Source organism: Lontra canadensis, unplaced genomic scaffold (assembly GCF_010015895.1).
Source record: "Lontra canadensis isolate GAN:19392208 unplaced genomic scaffold, GSC_riverotter_1.0 scaffold82, whole genome shotgun sequence".
Taxonomy (NCBI): Eukaryota; Metazoa; Chordata; class Mammalia; order Carnivora; family Mustelidae; genus Lontra; species Lontra canadensis.
Genome location: NW_022631076.1, coordinates 2,289,833 through 2,313,788, shown reverse-complemented (window position 1 = coordinate 2,313,788; position 23,956 = coordinate 2,289,833). Strand labels below are relative to the sequence as shown.

Here is a 23,956-nt window from a genome sequence, read left to right as displayed (position 1 = left end):
ATGAGGCAACCAGAATTGTGGGGTGGGGGGGTCACTTCTGCTTAGAGAGTTTTCCTTCAGGCTGAGAGTTAATGCTGACTCTCTCAGAATGTGATAGAAGTGAAGAAGTGGTAAGCAAGAGATGAGACGATGAAGGTTCTGCCTGTGAATGGTGACTTCAGGGTCTTCTTTTTTCCATAGTTATTTGTTTGTTTACGTTTTAAAGATTTTTTTTTTTAACAATATTTCCCATCCCTAGGACAAGTACTTTTTTCTTTCTTAGCTTATTATTTGGTATTTACTTTAATATCTTTAAATAGATGCCTGATTTTCAGTTTTAGGCACTACTGCTTCTCATTACAGGAGATAAACTCCCACATTCTCTACTCCTACTCCCATTGTTCATTCCAGCCCCTCATGCTCACATCCTTTATTACCCTTCCTCTGATTAAAAATATAAACTTGTGTAAAATAATTTTATGTTATAGAAAAGTTTTGGTTGGATAACTTTTTATACTTGTGTATGTGTGAAATACATACACAGAAAAGTACGCAAAACGGAAATAATGTAGCTGAGTGACTTTTACATGCTAAACTCCCTTGTAACTACATCCGTGGACAAGAACTTGAACATTGCCATCATGCCCGAGGTTTCTGGTATGTTCACTCCCTGTCATTAGTGCCCTCTTCCAAAAGTAACTACTGTCTTGACTTCTGGGAAATCACTTTCCTTCTTTCCTTTAGAGTTATACCACCTAAGTTTAAAGCCCTAAATACTGTAGTTTAGTTTTGCTGTTCTTTGAGTTTTATGTGAATTCCGTCAGTCGTGGAGTATGTATTCTTTTGTTTTTGGTTTCTTTGATGAGATTTTTCCATGATACTGCATTTGAGATTTGCTCATTTCATTGTTTATTTTTATGGTTCTGTAGTAGTCTGCAGAATGAGTGGACCACAGTTTCTTCATCCATTTTCCTGTCAATAGACATTTGAATTATTTTCATTGTTTTTCATAAATCTGCAAAGTTCTTGCATTTGAATCTTAATGTACCTCATCAGTATCAGTGTTTCTGTTGTGTATATAACTGAGAGTGGAATTTCTGCATGTTTAGCTTTAGCAGATAATATTATCTTTTACTAAGTGAGGGACTAATACACATCCATCAAAATGGCTAAAGTGAAAAAGATGGAAAATACTGGGTTGGCTAGGATATGGAGCAACAAGAAGTCTCATACACCATTGATGAGCTAATGCTCAGCAGTGAATGTAGCTAACCCTGAATATTTTCCATTTCTTTCACTTGAGCCATTTTGGTGTATGTGCAGTAGTCTCTCAAGTGTTGAATTTACATCCCCCAATACCCATCAAGGCTGAATACTTTTTAGGTATGTTTATTGCTCATTTCTATATATATTCTTTTGTGAAGTGCCTGTTCAACTCATGTGTGTCTACTAGTTTTTTTTTTTTAAATGACTTGTAAGGGTTGATCTGTCACTGTCCTTGATATGAGCCCTTTGTTTTATGTATTGCAAATATTTACTTGCCTTTCGCTCTTATCTTTGAAATTCAGCATCTCTCAATTTCAATGGAATCTAATATATCAATTTTTTCACTTACGATTAATATTTTTGTGTCCTATTTAAGAAGTTACCTTGATACCTCTACCCTGATATCATGAAGATATCCTTCTGTTTTATAAGCTTTATTGTTTTACCCTTTTTTTTTTTTTTTTTTTTTAAAGATTTTATTTATTTGTCAGAGAGAGAGGGAGAGCGAGCACAGGCAGACAGAGTGGCAGGCAGAGGCAGAGGGAGAAGCAGGCTCCCTGCAGAGCAAGGAGCCCGATGCGGGACTCGATCCCAGGACGCTGGGATCATGACCCGAGCCGAAGGCAGCTGCTTAACCAACTGAGCCACCCAGGCGTCCCTGTTTTACCCTTTTTATTTAGATCTATAATCTGCCTACAATTCAATTTTGGGTATAATGGGAAGCAGGGGTCCTGATTTGTTCCCTGCTGCTTTGCAATGCCATCCTTGTCATAAACAAAATGTTCTTCTATATGATCTGTTTCTGGGGCTGTTTGAGCCCATTGACTTGCTTGTGTATTCTTGTGCCTTAATTACTGTAGCTTTATAGTAGGACTTGGTATTCAACAGATAGAGTCTTCCCATCTTATTCTTAAAGAATGTCATGGCTATTCTTGTTTCTCTGAATATCTCAATTGTCATTTTAGAGCTAGTTTCTCATTTGTTATGAAGACCTATTGTGATTTCAACTGCAGTTTTATTGAATTGAATTTGTAGATGAGTTTGAGGAGAATTAATATCTTTGTGGGTTCACTCATTCAGTGTATTCCTGTATTTATTTAGGTCTCATTTAGCCATTGTAACTCTTCTATAATTTAATGTGTAGAGGTCTTATATACTTTTTATTTAGATTTTTTCCTAGATAAGGATTTTTTAAATATTCTTATAACTGGTATTGAATATTTTGTTTTCTGTGCCTCTGGCACAGAAATGCAGATGATTTGTATATGTTGACCTTGTATCAAGAAGGCATGCTCTTCACCCATTATTTGTAATACTTTATTTGTGGATTACTTTGACCATGTGGACAGTCGTATGGGATACTTTTTCTATTCCCAGTGTTTTCCCTTTAAGCTTTCATAATTACTATATCTCTTGTATGCTTTTTATAGGTGATTTATAAGAAATTAAATTTCCATTATTCCTTTGCTAAGTGTTTATCATCAGTATATTTTGGGTTTTATCATGCTTTTTCTGTATCTATTGAGATGATTATATAATTTTTCTTTATTCTGTTTTGATGTATTATCATCTTATATATTGTTGAATTTGGCTTAATATTTTTTACTCAGGAAAAAGTTTTCTCTTCTTCCTCTTCCTATTCCATTTTTTTTTTTTTTTTTTAAATACGTAGGCTCCACGCCTAGCATGGAGCCCAACACAGGGCTTGAACTCACAACATTGAGATCAAGACCTAAGCTGAGATCAAGAGTTACACACTTAACCAACTGAACCAGCCAAATGCCCCAATTTTCCTTTCTTCTAATGCTCTTATGAAGTGTTACATTATGCAGGTTTCAAAAGATGGATTAAGGAATCTTCTTTTTTTCTGTTTTCAGGTAGAATTTGTGTAAGATTGACATTCTTTCTTCCATGTATGTGCAGTAGAATTTGCTGGATTTAGATCTAGAGTTTTCTTTGTGGGAAGTTTTAAAATTCTAGGTTTAATTTCTTTCATTCTCATGTGACACTTCAGATTTTCTGTTTCTTCTTATGTCAGTTTCATTAAGTAGTACATATTTAGCGATTTTTCTAGTTCTTTTAAAATTGTTGCCCTTTGAAAAGGTACTATCTTTCAAATTTTTTATTTTATTTATTTATTTTTATTTTTATTTTTTTAAAGATTTTATTTATTTACCTGACAGACGAGATCACAAGTAGGCAGGGAGGCAGGCAGAGAGAGAGAGGAAGGGAAGCAAGCTCCCTGCTGAGCAGAGAGCCCTAAGTGGGGCTCCATTCCCAGGACCCTGAGACCATGACCTGAGCCAAAGGCAGAGGCTTAACCCACTGAGCCACCCAGGCGCCCCTCAAATTTTTTAATATCTGTGATGATACCATCATTTTTGTTCCTGATGTTAATCATTTGTATCTTCCCTGTTTTTTCTTGATCATTCTCATCAGGCACTTATCAATCTTATTAGTCATTTTAATGAATCCTCTATGCCTTTGTTTTTCCTTTCTAAGTGCATATTTTTTCCTGTCTCACTGAAATCTGCTCTTCTTCTGTTTTTTTTTTTTTTTTTGTAGTTTAATATGCAGTTTATTTTTAACTTCCTAAGATGGATGGTAACTTACCAATTTTTAGCCCTTCTTCCTTCAGAGGACATGCCCAAAATAATGTTATCTGTGAATAAAGACAGTTTTGCTTCTTTTCAGTCAGTTTGAATTTTATTTTTCTTACCTTATTGCACAGGTAAGGAGTTAGAGAATGATGTTGAATTGAAAAGTTAGAGCAGTCATGCTTGCCTCATTTCCAATACATGGGATAAAGCATCTAGTCTTTATTAAGCATGATATTAGGGGCCCCTGGGCGGCTACTTTTCTTTTAATATCATATCTGTAGAAATTGAAATGGTACCCCCCTCTCATTTTTGTTATATATATTTTAAGGTTTTTTTTCTTTTCTCCTGAGTAGTCTGGCAATAGTTGTGGCTTTCATTATTCCTCCTTGCATTCCTATTAGTTTTTGCTTCATGTATTATAAAACTCTCTTATTAGGTACCTAAACCTTTTCTTACTGATTTTTGTTTTTTACTTTTGTCATTATGAAATGACCTCTTTATCTTTGATAGTATCTTTTGCTTTGAAAATCTACTTTGTTTATAATAATATAGCCAGTTCAGCATTTTTGGTTACTGTTATTAGCATGGTATGTATTTTCATGTCCTTCTACTTTTCACCCATTTGTGGTCTTTACATTTATATTGTATTTCTTATAGGCAGTATGGCCTACTTTTTGCTGTAGTGTTTAAGCCGTTTACATTTAATGTGGTTGTTGATATAGTTAGTTTGAATCTGTCATTCTGCTATTTTTTTCCTGTTTCATTTGTTCTTTGTTCCTTCTTTTCCTTTTTCTACTGTTTTCTTTTATGATTTCACTTTATCTCTTTTATTGACTTACAAGCTAATTGTTTATTTTGTTATTTTAATGGTTATTTTAGAGTTTCTAGTCTACAGAGATCTTTAATTTATAGAGTACCTTCAAGTGATATTATACCATTAACATTTAATATTAAAACTAAAATGTTATACTTGCATTTTTTTAATTTCCTGAACTTTAGTCTATCTTTGTTTTGTATTTTACATTTATGTATTTTATAAACTCTTCAAATCAGTATTATTTAATAGTTAATTGTATTTTAAAGAGATTTAAATAAGAAAAGGAATACATTTAACTATGTAATTACCATTTTTGGTGTTTTTCATTCCTTTATGTAGATCCAGATTTTTGTCTGGTGTAATTTTTTTTTTTTTTCTGCCTGAAGTAAACATTTCTTGTAGTGAAGGTCTCCTATTCTTTCAGCTTCACATCTGAAAACTTCTTTATTTGCTTTTGATTTTGAAAGATATATTTTGTCTGGTATAGAATTCTAGGTGGACCATTTGTATCTTTCAGTACTTAATGAGGATACTCTATTTTCTTACTTGCTTTGTTTTATTTTTTTTTAAAGATTTATTTATTCATGAGAGAGAGAGAGAGTGTGCATGTGTGACCATCTGTGAGTATGGGGAGGGAGAGGGATAAGCAGACTCCATGCTCAGTGTGGGGCCTGAAGCAGGGCTTGATCCCAGGACCCCAAGATCACAACCTGAGCTGAAATCAAGAGTCAGATGCTCGACTGAGTGAGCCACCCAGGCACCCCCTCATTTGCTTTGTTTTTAACAAGAAATCTGATGTCATCAGTATTTTCCTATTTAACATTAATTTTTTTTTTTTTTACTTTATTACTCTTGCTGTTTTAAAGATTTTCTCTTTGTTACTGCTTTTGAGCCATTTGCTTATGAAGTGCCTTGGTGTAATTTTCTCTATGTTTCTTGAGGTTGAGTTTATTGAGCTTATTATTTTTTATAGTTTTCATTAATTTAAGACATTTTTCAACCATTATTTCTCCAAATATTCTTTCTATTCTCTCCTCTCTTCTCTCTTTAGTGGACTCAATTTATATGTACATTAGGTCACTTGAAATTGTTTCATAGATCACTGATGCTTTATATTTGGATTTTTCCCCCCTGTGTTTTCATTATTTAGTTTTTGTTGCAATGTCTTCAAGTTCATTCATCTATTTTTGGCAATATCCAGCCTGGTATTAAGATGAACCAGTGTACTTTTCATCTCAGACATTATGCTTTGCATGTCCATAATTTTGATTTGTATCTTTTTTTATATCTTCATTATTTCTATGTAACTTTTTTCAGTATATTAGCTATAGTTATAATGACTGGTTTAATACCCTTATTTGATAATTTTGACATCTCTGTCAGTTTGGGGTTCATTTTTAATGGATACCCCCCATTATGGACTGTGCTCTCCTGCTTCCTTGCATGCTTGGTAATCATTGTTAAATGGCAGACACTTGGATTTTACCTAGTTGGGTATTGAAGTTTTTTATATTGTTATAAATCTTTTTTTCTTTTTTCTTTTGTAACTTATATTCTGGATACAGTTAAGTTGCTTGGAAACAGTTTGATCTTTTTCTGGTCTTGTTTTTGATTTGTTTGATGGGTTTGGAGTCAGGCTCTAAGGCTAATTTCCCATTACTGAGGCAAGAGCTTCCTGAGTATTCTATCTAGTACTCCATGAATTATTAATTTTCCAATCTGGCTGGTGGAAGCAACATGGTCTTTGGCATTATAGTTTCTTCACACACATGAACTGATCAGTGCTCTGACTATTCCACGGGGATGTCTGAAGAACTTGATCTTTGAAGCTTTCTTCTCTCTGTCCAGTGGATTCTAGCTGCTCTGGCTTCCTGAGACTCTCAGCTCTGTCTCTTCAACTCAGGGAAACTGGGGCTCTTCCTCAAACCTCTTCCCATATCTTGGTCGAGAAACTCCCACAAAGCAATAAGCTGGGGCAATCATAGTGCTGTTTGTCTCCCAACTCCTGACTCTCAGTTCATCATCACTTGATGTCCGGGGCTTGAAACCATTGTTTTATGTGTTTGGTTGGGGGAGTTGTTTTAGATGGGATTATAAATCTGTTTCATGTTATTCCATCTTGGCCAGAAGTGGCAGTTCCTCTCCCTTTACTCTTAAAATATTCTGAATATACTATTACTTCATAAAGTAAAAATCCTTTATGTTGTATAGAGTTTCAGTATTTTTAGAGCCATTACTTCAGAGAGAAATGGTAATAGGCTAACAAAGGTAAGAGACTTGTTTAAAATATGGCTAGTTATAGTGGTATGATTAGGATAAAACAGCACCTTTTAACTCTAGGTCTGTGCTTGTATTTATGTCCTAAATCCATTAAAAATATCTTCCAGTTTACACAATCCAAATCCGTGGCAGGGCGTAATCTCCTCTATTTAGTTAGTTCAGAGCTTCATTGACGATGAGTTCCTGTTAGGAGTGCCTGGGTGGCTCAGTTGTCAGGCATCTGCCTTCGGCTCTGGTCATGGTCCCAGAGGGCTGGGATTGAGCCCATTTTGGGCTCCCTGCTCAGAGGGGACCCTACTTCTCCCTCTCCAGCTACCCCACTGCTTGTGTTTCCTCTCTCACTGTCAAATAAATAAACAAAACCTTTTAAAAAAAAATCCGTTCCTGTTAGAGATGGTATTTGTTTTCCTCATCATTACCATCTTTATTATCATTCTTTGTAGCTGATGTTTCTTCTTGGATTACATTTTCTCCTTCTGTAATTCTACCAGATACAAACTGTCCAGCTTAATTTGTGACGTTGTGATGCATTGTGTACTCCATCACTGTTACGGCATTGAACTTACTCACCTGGTCAGGTCTGAGGACGTTACTTTGATTTGAATACTTTAATGTTGCTCCTCTCATAAAGCATCACGTTTTGAGAGCAGTGAAGAGGGGGAGGGGGACACTAAGAATTGAGGCTTTTTCCAAAGCATTTATTTAAGGCGATAGAGTTAGGAATTTCCATTTGAAACAATACAGATGCTTGTCTTTTAAAGCGAATAAAGGTTAGCAATCTGTAGTGAGAGTTACGTTATAAAATACTTTAGGATGGCATGATGAAACTCACTTTCTATTTGAATATTGAAAATATGGAGTGGTTATCTCTTTAATAAATATTTATTAAGCCCTTTTTTCCTCCAACTCTATTTGGGTCGTTAGAAAAATTAGTCTGATGTATACTCTCTTGAATAGTTTATATGCATCTATCTAGTAAATAACTCAATGGACATAAACAACTAGCTAGTGTAAGAAACGGTAAGAGAATGGACAAAGCTCTTGAGTTCTCTACAGTAGAGCAGTGAGGGTATTACATTTTTGTCTCTCTGTTCTAACTTAGCTCGGTTTGCTTTCAGACATTTTCCTCTTTCCTTATGTTTTCTTTTCCTGACTCCCACTACATTGCACATTGACTCACAATCCATTTCTCAAGCTGAATGCAAACATGAATATGCTCCTTTTCGATGTCACTTACATGTTGGCTAATACTTGTTCAACTGCAAAATAATCTATATGGAGTAAAGACTTTAGCTGTGGATTGGACCTTTTGTAGACATTTGGGTCTAAGAATAAAGATGATAGAGATAGTTCAGCTAACGTAATTTCTCATAAACATTATCAGGGTATTTCATTGGAAAATAATTTCTTCACGAGAGCTTTATCTTGTCTAACAGTGGGCTTGTTCATTCAGTCTTTGCCAGTCATTAACATTTACTGACAGTCATGTCAGTACTTTTTGATAGAGTCAGTTTTTATTTATTAGACACTCGATTGTGTACTTTACAAAACATCTCACTTGAGAAAGGGATCAGACTAAATTGTTGTTCATAGTTATACAGCCCTAAATGGCCCATAACTGTAGGCTTATCTACATCCTGATATACTGTACTTCTCTTGGTCAGTTAAGTAATGTTATGGCCTAAGTGTTTGGTGTGTGTCTCTAGTGCCTGTCTTGACTGTGACCCTCTGTCTACGTTAGTAGTTACATCTTTACTCAGTGGCAGGTGTGGAAGCAAGTCTAAGCAATTTAAATATGTAAGATTATGTTACAGTATCTGCTATTTTATTTTTCAGAAATGGGTTTAATTTAGGTTGTCTAAACTTAGAAGTAGGAGGTAATCATTGTAAAATTATTTCAGGCATCATTTATATAAATTAACCAATAGTTTTTCACCATCCTTTTCCAGGTTCTATAGCAAGAAGTATGGAGTACATATATCAGGTCAATGGATGGACCTCAAGACTCATTAAAATTTTGTGTTTGAACTTATATGCCTTTTATTTTAAAAAATTGGTTTATGACTTTGGTCTTTGGAAGTTCAAAGGGCAGGCATTTCTTCTCTTTGTTCTTTTTTAGTCACTGATTTAGCACAAGTTCTTGTTGCTGAACTTGTTGAACATAGTTGGTTGAACAGTTGCTGAAGCATAAAAGGGGAACAGTTGCTGAAGCATAGAAGGCACTTAGTAAATATTTGGATAAGTGAACCTGTAGATACCTTCTCTTTATGCTTCTAGTGTCGATAAGTCAGTAACTAGGGGCTGGGTCTTTAAGGCTGACAAAACAAATCTCTGCCTTCAAGGAGCTTATGTCTAGTGGAGGAGATCCAGAGGACAGTGCAGTTGGTGATAACATTTTCGTTAGTTATTTGCTTTTCCTGCCAGACTCTGAGTAACTGCAAGCAGCATCTTTGTCTAATCTTTATGACTTTTTATATGCTTCGCAAATATATATACATCTGGCACATAGTAGGTGCTTATTGTTAATTAAATGAAATAGAAAATTTGAATAGCCTCCATATGTCTAATTCAAGTTATTATTGATGTTATTGCTTTATCTTTCAATGTAATAAACTCTCCCCCATGGTGCCTGGTCTTAGTTCATTTATATTTTTTTAGATGTTAGTAATGAAGGAGGCCTTTTACAGAAGCAGGATTTTAAAAAGTTTTTTAATTTTTATTTTTTGGACTCTGACTGGAGTTAAAGGCCAAGGCAAAATTGCCATTACATCTGAACTTATTCCAGTTCTGGTATAATCCATTGGCGATCTGGAGGTTAAATAGAGTTTTACTGTATTTTTCAGACATTATTAGCACGTTTGTATTTTGCCTTGACGTATGTCAGTCAGAATACTATCTTGGGCTGTTAATTCATTCTGCTTTATGGTAGGTCCTTATCCTTTCTACTTCCTGGAACCTTGTACTTCCCTATTGCCATTAGACTTTTTGTGCTCTTCCGTCATAGCATTTTAAGGATATACTTTTTTCTTAGACTGTTTGATTAATGATTTATCCGAGTGCTTCATGTTGACTTAAAAGATGATGAGGATGCTCATCTCCCGTAGACATAAAGGGCAGATGTTGCTTTAAGATCTCTGCATTGAATGGCAGACCTAGTGTGGAACGCTTTCTTCTCTATCCTCCCCTCTCAGAGCTTTGTGATTATCCTGTAACACTTTATTTTTTTTTAAATTTTTTTTTTAAAGATTTTATTTATTAGACAGATCACAAGTAGGCAGAGAGGCAGGCAGAGAGAGAGGGGGAAGCAGGCTCCCCGCTGAGCAGAGAGCCCGATGCGGGGCTTGATCCATGACCTGAGCTGAAGGCAGAGGCTTTAACCCACCGAGCCAGCCAGGCGCCCCTATCGTGTAACACTTTAGATAAAGTGATTCATTATTAAATAATTTTATTTGTGTTAAACTTTGAAAAACTTCTTTACCCATTGCATTTGGTTTTACAGAAAACTTTCTAGATTTTCTTTATTCTCTTCTGAAAAATGTACTGAAAGGGCTGTTTTCATGTACCAGGAGGCTAATGAGGTTTAGACCAATAACTTGCTACCTAAAGTATGTTCACTTTCTATCCTTCGTATATTTAGCATGTCACAATGGCAGTAGGGAACAATGGAGTTCAGAGTCAGATTTCAAATGAAGACTGAAATAGACCTATTCAGAAACTGAAAAACCAGGGATGTTGTAACATCGAGTTCTATGTAGATGCTATTTAACGGAAAGCGTGTGGGTGTGTATGTTGTCACACAGTTCGTTTATCTTCGCCTGTCTTTGCATGTGGTAGTAAGTAGTTAAAGAGGCTCTTGGCTGCAAAATTTAAAGAACTTTCGTAGGTAAAATAGTAGAACTCGAGCCACCTCTGTCATCACCTGAAGCTATGCTGAGACTTTTGCCCTTAAGCTTGACTAACCCTTAGTAAGAGAAGTCAATTGATAATTGACATCGCAGCTTTTTTAAGAAACCAAATGCTGCTAATGCTTCAATCTTTGAATTGTCAGTGTTCAGCGCTACATATGACTTCCTTCAGATTCATTGTTGTCATTAAGCCTTGAGCTTTTTGTTTTGGGATGGTGCTCTTTAAATTTCTTTTGCTAACTTCTTTATATGTGGACAGTTTTAAAAGCTCAAGCAGAGTTAATTTGAATTTTTCAATTAGTTATAAAAGTAGTTCCAGATTCTGCAGTCTCAGCTGTGAGGTAGTCTGAATGAAGTATTTTTTGGTGGTGATGCCAAGATTTTTAAAGCATAGTAAATCTGATTCCTTGATCTGTCTAATAGTATTCTTGATTTTTGTGTGTGTGTGCTCACAGAATTTATTAAAGGAAAATGTAAATGTCTTTTTCCTTATTCCTGTCATTTAAACAGTAGTCCAAAAAAGAGTCTGTTTATTTACCTCATTAAAAATAAACATATATTTTGAACATTATTCTGTTAAGAGCTATTATACTTATTTTAGTAGTTTTCTCAGTAGCATTTCTAGTTTCCTTTATGCTTGTGACTTAAAGAAGATGGAGTTTAATCCCACTACTTACTTGACAAGACTAGGGTAATGATCACTCAGTACTGAACTTTTATTCATTTGTATTGAATTTCCTCACCTCTCACCCTACTATCCTCTCACTTTTTTTTTTTTTAAAGATTTTATTTATTTATTTGACAGAGACAGAGATCACAAGTAGTCAGAGAAGCAGGCAGAGAGAGAGGGGGAAGCAGGCTCCCTGCTGAGCAGAGAGCCCGATGTGGGGCTCGATCCCAGGACCCTGAGATCATGACCTGAGCTGAAGGCAGAGGCTTTAACCCACTGAGCCACCCAGGTGCCCCTACTATCCTCTCACTTAAGAGTAAAAACAGATACCACAGTCTTTTCAGGGATGATAATAATAATTTCTTTTTTTTTTTTTTAAGTGAAATTATGGAAAAGTCCCAGTTGTTGGAAGCCACCAGAGGAACTTTGTGAACAATTTTGGTGGCATGAAAGTTAATACCTGAAGATTTACTCTCTGCCATCCAGGCTCGGCAACTTTTTTGCATGAGGAAGTGAATATTTGATAGGCCCTAATAACTGAATTTGTAATTAGAAATGATTTATAAAATGAAAAATTTATTTAATGGAACATAAAAATATTTAAGATTTCTTTGCAAGATTACAATAGAATTCTTATATCTTAGGAAATGTGCAGTTAAGAATAGCTCTGTTTCTTTCATAAACATAACATAAAATTATTATAATTTCATAAGAACAAAAACAGGTCTGTGATAATAAAAACAATTATAATTTCCCAGATGAGACTTTCATATGTGCAGAATGTGCTTCTTAGGGTATATAGAATCGGATTTCTTTTTTTTTTAACTGTTCATGTACTTTCAGTTCTACTGGTTACTACCTCACACGTGCCTGATTGACATTATGATGCATTCGTGTGGAAATTATGAAAAGTTGTTTTCATGCAGCTGTCCTGTAGTTACAAAGGAACTTCACTGCATGAAAAACAAACATATCATTCAGGGGACAATGCTTAATCTGTTCAGGAGCCCAAACCTATTGCTATTCAATGACAGGAGAAAGGAGAGGGATTAATTTGAAGATACTTGTGCATGACATATGGTAATTTCTCCATAGGAAGGAAGTGTCAAATGGTGACCTCTAAATCTTACCATTGACCTCCAGTTGTAGAATGTGTGTGCCATACGGTCTTTTTGCCTTTTCATATGATAATTGAAGCTGAAACATTTTCCTGGTAATATGACTTTTTGGGGGGTGGGATGGGGTAGCTGCATGTATTTTATGAAGATTAGAACGTTCATAGTAATTACTTTGATAAACGGGTATCATAAAAATATTTTTTAAACTAAAATTGAAGCTATGTTAGGATTCTTACAAAAGTTGTTTAGTATATGTATTCTTTATAAGTTGGCAGATTTTAAATTGTATTTTTATCAAAGGAGTGTGGAAAATTGAAATGATTTCAGTGGATGTTGGTTTGAGATATTAAAAAATAATTTACATATAAGGTTAGGAAATAAATCATTAGAAAAATGTAATTGGCAGTATGACGACCAACTTAAAGTTTTCAGTGTGTGATACATTTTAAAAATCGAATTACATTCTTGCTAATTCTTAATATGTCTGTCATTTTTTACTTACAGCCTTACTTGTTTTAGAACAGTTTTTGTATCAATTGGTACATCGATAAATTAGAATATTAAGTAGATTTTGGTTTTAAGAGGAATTTGAACTATACTGTGATTGCTGTTCAATAAAATATATCATTTCCCTGCTGTAATCCTCAACGATCATGCCCTTCTGATGAAAACATCATTTTTCAGTTCTCCATTTACTATATTTTGCCAACTTTGTTTTTCATTCTTCACTAATACTGAGCTTTTTTTCAGAAGCCGCTGTACCTCAATTCTCTCCTCTTTATTTCTTCTGTTTTCTCTGCAAGTTCCTGCTCCTGTCATTTCCGCTCGGTCTGATGCTGACCACTCTGGCTCTGACCCTGCTTCTACTCCTGCTTTACATACCTGTTTCTTAGTAAATGAAGGTATTCTCTCTCAACTTCCTAACAACTCCCTCTCAGTCTGTGCTTTATTCTGATATGACATGTTCTTTTTATCCAGTTTACACATTTATCTGCTTTGTTATATATGAGATCCTAAATTTTCCATTTTTTAACTTTATTTGCTAATGTCAGTGATAAGGGCCAGCTAGGAAAATGTAATGCTGCTCCTGGCAGGTATACACTATGTTTCTCGTAACCTCGAATGCCATTAAAGAAGTGCAAAGATGCTAATCTTTGATGTGAAGTAGGTATTAAAAAGTGGATTGGTTTTCATAATGATGTTTGCCATGTGATCGCTGGTGTTTTGCTTGTTTCATTACTCTGAGGTTAGAGGGAGATGTGAGGGGTCTGTTTACATTATCATTAGAGAAGTCTTCAGAATGTTGATTAGCACCTATGATTATAAACAGGAATTCACCTGTTTATCCTCCTTACTATTTCTGTTTCTAGATGAGGCAAAAATCCGTAATTTCAGTTTTTAAGGTATAGTTAGGCTATCATATTATCCCTGTGGAGTTAATACTAGGTGAAAGTGTTTTTGGAACTCTGAAAATGTGAATGGAATCCACAAACCTTTTTTCCCCAAGAGCCACCATAGGATTATTTATACTGCCTGGAAGCCTAACGGAACTTGTGAGCTCTGAGTTATATCCACTGTCTTCCTTATGGGTTCTGTCTTCACCAGATGTATAATATAAAAGGAAATTTTTTAAAATCTCAAGTGTAATCCAGATTGATTCTGACTCTTCACTAGAAAGCAGTATTAACAATCCATTCAAATGGAAAGAATGGCGTAGTGTCTGTAAAGTACAGAGCCCATGTTTGAAGTACCACTCATTTGGAAAGAAAACATGGGAGCACAAAAGTATAACTCCTTTTTTGTTTGGCTTCCCTATCATAGACATGTGCTGAGGTTAGTGTGCTAAGACTGGATTTTAGCAAAAATAATTCAGGTCAAATTTGTTAAGCTATTGTGAAAGAGTAATTTGTTAGTTCAAAAAAAAAAAAAGCTCGTGACTTTGGACCATGGTGAGAATCACTGTCCTATTAAAATTCAGCTCATAGATAACACTTCACACGTTTATGAGACATGTAATTTATATTTACATATGTGTGTGTGTGTGTAAGTGTGTGTGTGTATATATATCTCCCCTATATATGTATATATACTCTCTATATATGTATATATACCCTCTATTGAAAATAAGTTGGAATCTAAAATGTGTGTGCTCATCATCTTAATCATTTAATTATATATTCTCAGTTGATGAGAATTTTCTTACTGAAAGGATAAATCTTTAGATAGGTGGCTTATCAGTTACTCACTTATTTTCTCTCTTCTCTCTCTCTTTCTTTTTTAAGCAATCCTAGTAATTATTTTGAATTTTATGATAGGATTCTTTTTGTTTTAAATTATTTCAAAACATTAATTTGTTAAAATTCTGTGATCACTTATATACGGTAGTAATTGCTTTTTTGCATTTGTTTTGATTATTTGTCTTTAATAGTGACTTCATATATGATTTGGGAAGACTGAGGCATTTATTTTGTATATATTTTTCAGACCCCTTTGGTTGAAATGCTTATTTGAGCATGTCTGGATACTGTTACTTTTAGATATTGCAGTGGCTTCCAGTGTTCGTTTTCTTTAAATAATCAAGTTCCATATTATGGATTAGAATTTTGGGAAAAAAAAAACAACTTTCATTCCCATAGATTAAAGTTAGTGATACTTAAGATGTTGTCAATTTTGGATTATCTGGTTTTTATTTTATGAAATGTCTGAATTCATTTTTCCTCTCAAAATTGATGTTATGTTACTTACTCAGTTATGATTGTGATTAAATATCTGATTCATTTAGTAGGAAAAGAGATCAATAAGTATTAATTAAAGGCCCTGTGATAGACAAGGGAAGACATCTCTGTTGACTGACAAAGGTGGTCATATACAGATAGCCAGGCCTTAGCAGACATGAACTTATCTTTGGATATCTGTATGAATGCCCTTTTAACTGAAAGTAGTTTAAAGTCTACAACTCTTGTACATGCTTATTTCTGTGTTTTCTCAGTTCTGATGGTGTTTTATTTTAGAGGGGCTATTTAGAAATATGTTTTCCTTGTAGAATTTGTATGTACTTTATGTGGAAGTTTATTTTTGTTTAAGACTTTGAGATTTCTTGTAAGTACCAATTACAAGATTTAGAGATAAACTACATTTGATATAATTTGTATAAGATATCTAATAAATTGTAATCATTTATAATATAATTTAGCACATTTGTCCTTTTTGATTTTTGGTTTATTTAAAGAAATGTCTTTGGATTAGGGAATGCTAAAATGCTTAAAGTATTTGTAATATGTTACATTTTTAACAGGATGGAGTCAGTTGGCTGCTATGCATTGTGTGATGCTGCCAGACCTGCTGGGACTGGATAAATTTAGGCCCCCACTTCTAGAGATGCTGGCTCGAAGATGGCAGGATCGATGCTTGGAGGTAATATTGACGTGGTATGGATAGAAAACAAAAACATGAAAGCAGTAGACAAGTGTAAATTTGAAACGAAATGCTTAATATTTATCTAATTTCTTTTCACCTGTTTATTTCACAAAAAATATGGATTCATGATTTTTTTTCAGTTTATATGCTGAATAGTAATGTTCCAACTTGCATGTTTGTTTACTTTTGAATCCGTGAATATTTGACCAAAGGTTTCATATACTTTATAGGACTGTTTCTTTGAGTTTTGGTTTCTATAGAGATTGTTCTGTGTAGATTAACATACATGCATGCTCACATACATACACCCAACTCCCTCAGAATCACACACTGAGGTATAATCATGTCAGTCAGATTCTAAGTGAGTAGCCCTTGTCCAATAGAAGATAATGCGTTACAATAAAAGAAAGTCTTTGGAATTCGAAGAGACCCAGGTTTAAATATCAGTTCTGCCAATTATTAACTTTGTGACCCTGGGCAATTTACTTAAGCTATTTGAAGCTCATTTGTAAAGTGGGGATAATAATATATTCCTCATGGGATTGCTGTCAGGATCAAGTCAGATAATGCAAGTAAAACAGTACAGAGCCTGACACATGGTAGGAGCTCAATAAATGGGTGGCTATTATTTTGTGTTAATGGACTTATGCTGTATTAGACATCGCTTGAATATAATATCACCAGGGACTTGGAAATGTTTTATGGATAGAGATTTCCTTTATTATGGCATTTGACCTATCTAGCTATAGCAGTTTGTATCATTCAAGATTTTAAATTTATCAAATATAAATATTTCCCCCATCTGGTTTCCCTTCCCTCAATTCTAAGTAGAATTGTAGCATACTAAAATTTCATGGTTTTGCATTGAATAGTATCTGAATTCACTTCAAAATCAGTTATAATTAAAAACAATTTTTATTCAAACTCTTACCAGACATTGCTGAGTTACCTTTTCAGTGACAAAGAGTAAATAAATTGATTGATAGACCACTTGACAGTTGAAGAGCTTCTTTGACCTCGTGCTTGTGGTAATTTGCCAAAATAAAACTCAACTAAAATTGCAAGATAAAAGTGTGCCACATTGAAGGATAAACTGAAATGATGTAACTTTGAGAACTTGTTTCCTTCTATAGAACTAATGCCATTACATAGGAATGTATTTTGCCTATTTGTTGAAAACAAATTGTTTAAACATGTCTTAGGTATACAGGAATTGTGCAGATTTATATATAGGTTCATGCAAACAATACTTAGTGTATAAAGAAATTCACTAGATAAGGTTAAATTTCTTGAGGCTAAAAGAGAAGACAAAGTTTAACAGTTCTAACAGTGATTTTTAAGTTACAACTATTTGGAAATTTAAGGTGAAAATTAAAGTACTTTTAATTTTAAAAAGTTTTAAAAGCTTTGGAAAATGAAGTTTTAAACCCAACTCTGCATAAATGTACAAATATAATTCTATTAGTGCTAAAATACTTTTCACTGAGATCATTCATTAAAATGTCTTTGATTTTGCTCACATCCAGTTTATTCAGTATTTAATTCATTACTTGGTTTGTGGTTTTTCTCTTGTAAATAAATGTGGCTTGTATATTTCCTAGTTTTATTTTGTGATGAACTTTCTAGTTTTTAAACACCTCAGCAACTGACCTGGTTCCTATTTTTTCATTTGGCTCCGTTTCCTTCTCAGGTCAGAGAAGCTGCCCAGGCCCTGCTTCTCGCTGAACTGCGAAGAATTGAGCAGGCGGGACGGAAGGAAGCCATCGATGCCTGGGCCCCTTATTTACCTCAGTATATGGACCACGTCATATCACGTAAGAGTTCTCTACAAAGCTTTACATGCTTAAACATACAGACGTTCTAACCTCATAGATATGCTTGTTACTGCCTCTCAATAAAAGTGAGTTATTTAAAATGAAAATGAGGGAGCCTTGAATTCTACGTGTTCACTTTCCGAATCCCTCTGGTTTGGAGTTTGGTTTAAAAGAATATATCTAAATACTCTCTGATGGACAGACCTCTTACGAAATTAATCCCCAATCAAAAAGTCCTACTCTGTTTCACAGTAACATCTGTCTCTGTTGCATGATTATGTTCGCGGATGCCACTTGTAGACCCGATCTGATGGTGTGCACGTGCAGTATAAGGCAGAGCTTTTCGAAGTTGAGGTTGGAATTGTGAATCCTTAAGAAGTAAAAATTGGGTAGATTTAGACCAGTATACTCTTGGAAAAGAAAATTAGCAAGGATTTTGACAGACAAATCTTTCAAAAGAATATAATTTGAATGGACTGAGAAAGGCCTTGGGAAAAATTGTAGGAAGTGGTTGAATGTTTTTTTTAGAATCAGACCTTTGTGATCCTGCTGCTAGGTCAAGTGGTCATTGAAGAAAAGTTGTATTATGCTATTGTGGTTTTTTTCTTTTTAGAAAAGTGTGCTTCATCCCCAATTCATCATTTGATTTTTTTCTTCTTCTTCCCTTTTTTTTTAAAAGATTATTTATTCATTTATTTCACAGAGAGAGAGAAAATAAGCAGGGGGAACAGCAGAGGGAGAGGGAGAAGCAGGCTCCCCACTGAGCAGGGAGCGCCATGCAGGGGTTGATCCCAAGACCCTGGGATCATGACCTGAGCCGAAAGCAGATGCTTAACTGACTGAGCCACCCAGGCACCCCAATTCTTTATTCTTCTAGAGAAGAATTCAGAATTAAAGTTTTAAACTGTTATATTGAATATAAGATAAAATCAGTTTTACTTTTTAGGTTAAATTCTCAATGAAACTTAAAATCTTTTATTATGAAAATTTGGCCTAGGTTTTAGATGGATTCATTTTAAATGATTTTGGCCAATACCAAATTCTTAGTTAATAAGATACTCACTGTACATTTCAAGACAGACAATACTTATTGTATAAGAAGGATATGAAAACAAGATTCAAAAAGGACTATAATTGTTATACCTGGTATAAGTCTACCAGATGTTTGTCAGTGGTGACTCTAGTGGTTGTTTTTAGGTATTTGACCTTTGATATTTAACCTTTCTCAGCCTCACTTTTATCATAGATGAAATGAAGATGATAGTGAGACTGTAGGGTTATTCTGAGTTTGGAATGAGTTAATCTTTGGTAAGCATATGGAACAATGCCTAGGTAAAGATTTTTATATTAAGTACGTTCATAATCTGTAAAAATGTAAATAATGTGTTTTACATATGACCATAACATCACACATTAACAACACTAATACAAATTCTTTAATCTGTTTAGGTAACAGAATTTACTGAGATAATACTGATTTTCATTTGCTTACTAGGAATTTTTCCATTTTAATAAAAGGAAATTGAAAGACCAGAGTCTTTAAACATATGGACTCTATGAAAGGTATTAGGCTTAAAGCTCTTACTTAAATGTGTATAGGTTTTAATATCTTCTACAATGTAAAAAAATGTTTAAAAGAATAAGACTAGGATGAAAAAAGCTTTGCTTTTGAGCATTTGAAGAATCCTGAACTATCCTATTTGTTCAGTCACTTGTGGCTCTCAGCTTCAGAATATTCTGAAAAACAGAATTAGCTCATCAGCTCATCGTAAACCTTATTGAATAAAAGATGCCCCAATTTAAGGACAAACTATGAGATGACATTGTATGAAAGGAGGAGTAGCTCAAATATCTACTCATTCCTCTACCCCCAACACCGTTTTAAGATCTAAGGATGCTGGAGGAAGCAAGATGCTCCAATTAAAGGACAAACCTAGGCTGAAGGTGTGAAACAGTAGCAAATCATTAGAGATCCTTTTGGAAGGACAATGCTGCTATGGAAGTATGAGGGACTGTTTCAGGACACCTTTGTTTGGAATGGACTACAGTGGGAGAGCGGACTGAAGTAGACGGAGAAGCTACTACAGAAGGAAATGGGACCCAGACCTAAATGTAGATAGAGTAGAATAAAAGGTATTTCTAAAGCTTGATTACAGATTACATATCAGGATCTAAGGAAAACACCAAAGATGTGTACAGTGTTGTGTTCTTGACAGTTTGGGAAGAAAGATATCTTTAATGATGGTGGTGAATTCCACTTTATTTTCTTTTTCCTGGAAAGAAGAGAACGAGTTAACTACAAGATACAGGTGTAATATGATCTCAGATTACTCCCTGAAGCAATGATGAAAATGTATATGTTGCTAGGTGAGAGGTCTATTAGAGGGTCCCGAGAGGATACAGTATAAGTAAAATAATGACAATGCCTACCATTAATTGAACACTCTCTCTGTCAGGCTTTTGCTAAGTGCCTGGTCTGTGTTACTTCATTAAGCCACTGCAATAAGCCTGTAAAGTAGCACTCGTGTCACTACCAGCCCCCACTTTTTCCCCCCAGATGAGTTAGTTGAGGCCAAGAGATTAAAGAACTTTCTTAAGGTTCTTCAGTTACTGAGTGACTGTCAGACTACAAAACTGATTTCCCTCACCACCATTTATTCTGTCTTGCTTCCTCTGGCATCCTTAGATCTTGAAATGGTGTTCGGGGTAGAGGATTGAATAGATTTGAGCTAATCCTGCTTTCACACAATGTCATTTGTAGCCATGTTAAACTTAACAACAACAACAACAACAATAACTTGGAGCAGAAACGTGCAACTGTGAGAAGATTACTCTTCATTGTGAGAAAATGGTTCTCATCATTGTTTAAGCATAAACTAGGTTGTTCTTAGGTCAGATTTAAATCTTTCCATTTATGTAAATTGAAGTCCTTTTAGTTACCTATAGTATCCTGGAGTCCCTTATAAATTAACTGAATATTGGCTTACTTAAAATTTTAATCTTATCATCCTGTTATTTTTAGTGAAAGAATAAACATGCAGTCTACATATAATTAAAACAGCTTTTACTAATGACTCTTTCTATAATATAGTAATCTATTCTGGAACTTTTACATTGTCTGAGTGTAAAATGAGTTTGCTTTACTGGGAGCTTTCTGTTTTAATAAAAGAATGTCAAGCTGAAGGAGTAAGGATTCTGAATGTGTGAAAGGAAAAGAAAGCATACAACAAATGAGAAATGACCACATAGGGCTGTTGAACAGATTTGCTGTCCAAAGGGATCAAAAGGTTATGGAGCCAGCTGGTGGACAGCCCACACCTGCCATAACGTGTTCATAGGGCGGTCGCCTCTATCATGGTCAGTAGTGTTTGTGGGGATGATTTTCATAGCAAGTTAACCGCATAAAATGTTCTTTTAGGAACTTAAAACCTCTTTTTAGCATAAGAATCTTCTTACTTAAGTAGGTAAAATATTAAAGGTAAAATATTTACTATGGTAAATGCACTATTCATCAGATATTTTCTTATAATTTAATCAGCCTAAGCATTTAAAAATGTGCAGTAATTACCTAAGCAATATTGGCAGCTCCTAAGTCATGACCCAGAGTCCCTTCTTTGGATGTTTGTCTGAGACTCAGAAAATGCTTTTGCTTGAAGAGCAGAATGTGCTACTAGGCTGATGGGCTTTGAAGGCCCCTTCATCGTACAGCTCTGGAGCCTGAGGTTTAAAATGGGAAGTAACCCTTCTCTGACTCCGCAGCCAGTAAGTAATTGAGCTGGGACTAAGATGACAACTCAAGTCCGCTGGTCATAGTGAGTGGGGTCTTCTGGAATTGTATTTAGGTACATTATGTAATAAAATCCTTTTGTAGGTTTGTCTGAGAACCTAAGGAAAGCAAGGGGCCAGAAGCCATTTGCTTTTCTTAGGACTGTGGAGAGTAGTAAAGGAGAAACTTCTGGACAGCACCCAGCACGGCCGATTATACGCGTAGTGAGTGTTGGCTGACTGACCCCTTTCCTTTGCTGTGCTGGTTTCTCTACTTTTGTTCTCCTTATTGTCACTGCCTCAAAATTCACTTGAATTTGTATTGCTCAGAGATTCTGGCCATAGACCAGAAATCACTGGGGAGGAAAAAGGAGCAATAGTCTGCCTTAACTGAAAAGCCAGTTCACAAATTTTCATAAAAACCAAGTCCTTGTTGAGTGATTTGAGAATTTTGCTTCAGGTAATGGAGTTCTGTCCCAGATCGGGTTAGGAAACATTTTATCCCTTATAAATGCAGGCAGTATGTAAACTTTCGATGCCTGATTTCTGATTGAAAATTTGAGGATAAGTGCATTGTGATTCTTACAGGACCGGAATTCTGAATATTTTGTACATTCTAGTGATAGTGACTTATATAAATATTGTAAATGTTTTCTGAGTTATCACTCTTTCTCATGTATTTATAATCATGTTTATGTTACAAAATACTTTTTAGAAATTCTGTTGCTTATTTTTAGTAAGAAAGGGTTAATGTTATTTTGTGAAATGTGTTATAATCCAAATGAAGATGAAATGTTTAAGTTGTCTCAGATTTACTTTGAAGGGAAGATATTGTGTAGAACCCACCTTTATATATTTCTTTTTGTGACATTCTACATGTAGCATTTTGATAATTGACTTTTTTATGAGGTCAAGCTCCTGCTAGTTTATGAAATACACCCGCGTTTGCCCTTCGTTCCAGGCAGTGACTACTCGGAGGTAAATGCTGATGGTTCCTGATTTCCTTTGGCCTGTGATGCAGGGTGACCTTATAGGGCATGAGGTCACAAGCGTAATTATTTCTCGTACATTGTATTCTGCTTGCGCACTGTGGCTCATCTCCTCCTTTAATTTCAGAAACATTAAACACATAAAAGTTACTACCATTATATAAATCAAAATCTCTTCTAAAGAGGGTGCTATTGTAATTTTATGCAGTTATGACCAATGTAGTATTAATTTGCAAATTTATCATCTCAGATATTGATAGAAGGATGTGTAACACATCGTGTTTAATACGTATTGATGTCATCAGAAAGAACAATCCTTTGTTCTTATCGAGGCCCTGCCTTTTTAGCTTCCTTTTGTGCTAAGGTTACCAGGGTTAGGCTCGTCTTTTTTATCCCCCTTGGAAACAGAATAGGATTTCTTTGTTCAGTGAAAGACACTCCTAGTAAATGTTTTGGGTTTGACTTTCAACAAGCCACACTGTAGTACCTATTTTAACCTGGAATTGAAGTCACTTTCTGATGATTATAAGGTAGTAGTCATTCTGAGCACAAATGTGGATGGACCAACAATATACAAGAAGGTAAGATGGAACTATATATTATAGAGGTAGTGGAAAGGTTTCTTGTAGCTAGTAAAAATTTAAATATTAATGCATTCTGTGGTAGGCAGATATTTTCAGGGTTTGCTGGGGAAAGGATGGGGAAAGGCTAGGAACGGTGTTTGCTAAATAGGATTTAAGTGAGTCCCTCCTCTACCCCCAAAGGCCTTAACACAGCATTCCTTCCTTCCTTTCTTTTTTTGTATATGCCTCAGTTATTTGGAACTTTCTAACAGCCTTCTAAGGAATGATTTTCTAGATAACTGAGGGTTTAAAAGTCACTAAATGCTTGGATTTTTAAAAAATGTTAGCTCTTTTTATTGAAATAGTTCATCTGTTTCTGGCTTTTTAAACATCTTCTCAATAGCCAGAGTTGTTGTTTTGGCCTGTGTTGTATAATTACCACCATTTGCTTATTGAAGAGAGTAGACTTGTTTATCTGAACATAAAAGGACCCAGACTGAACTGCCTCTCACGTTTCATATTTTTAAAAGATAACTTTCCTTCTTCCTCTTTTTACTGTCTAGGAATCGTTAACAATTTTTTGCTGGTTGGGCTGTTTTGTCTCACCCCCAGGAGCTTTTGCCCCTGGTGTCTAATTTACTGTTATCACTGTTTTGGGAGTGTGGAAGCCAGGCAGCCAAACTTATTTGAGGTAAATATAAAATAAGAGTAAATTGGCTAAGAATAAGAGCTCTCTGATGGGGGGAAAAAAAAATCCCTAAGCTTTAGTGTAA

At 34.9% G+C, this 23,956-nt stretch overlaps 1 protein-coding gene across 2 annotated transcripts in view; it reads left to right on the top strand.

Moving 5' to 3' along the window:
* The window catches only part of WDR7 (WD repeat domain 7), a 367,645-nt gene that overhangs the window by 112,667 nt on the left and 231,022 nt on the right, over nt 1-23,956 (top strand). Inside the window, exons 17-19 of one of the 2 annotated variants that reach the window (XM_032882426.1) lie at nt 13,439-13,537; nt 15,931-16,049; nt 17,743-17,866. In XM_032882426.1, coding sequence (XP_032738317.1) covers nt 13,439-13,537; nt 15,931-16,049; nt 17,743-17,866 — 342 coding nt within the window. The remainder of the gene's footprint in view (nt 1-13,438; nt 13,538-15,930; nt 16,050-17,742; nt 17,867-23,956) is intronic. The other variant, XM_032882427.1, reaches the window with a different exon arrangement.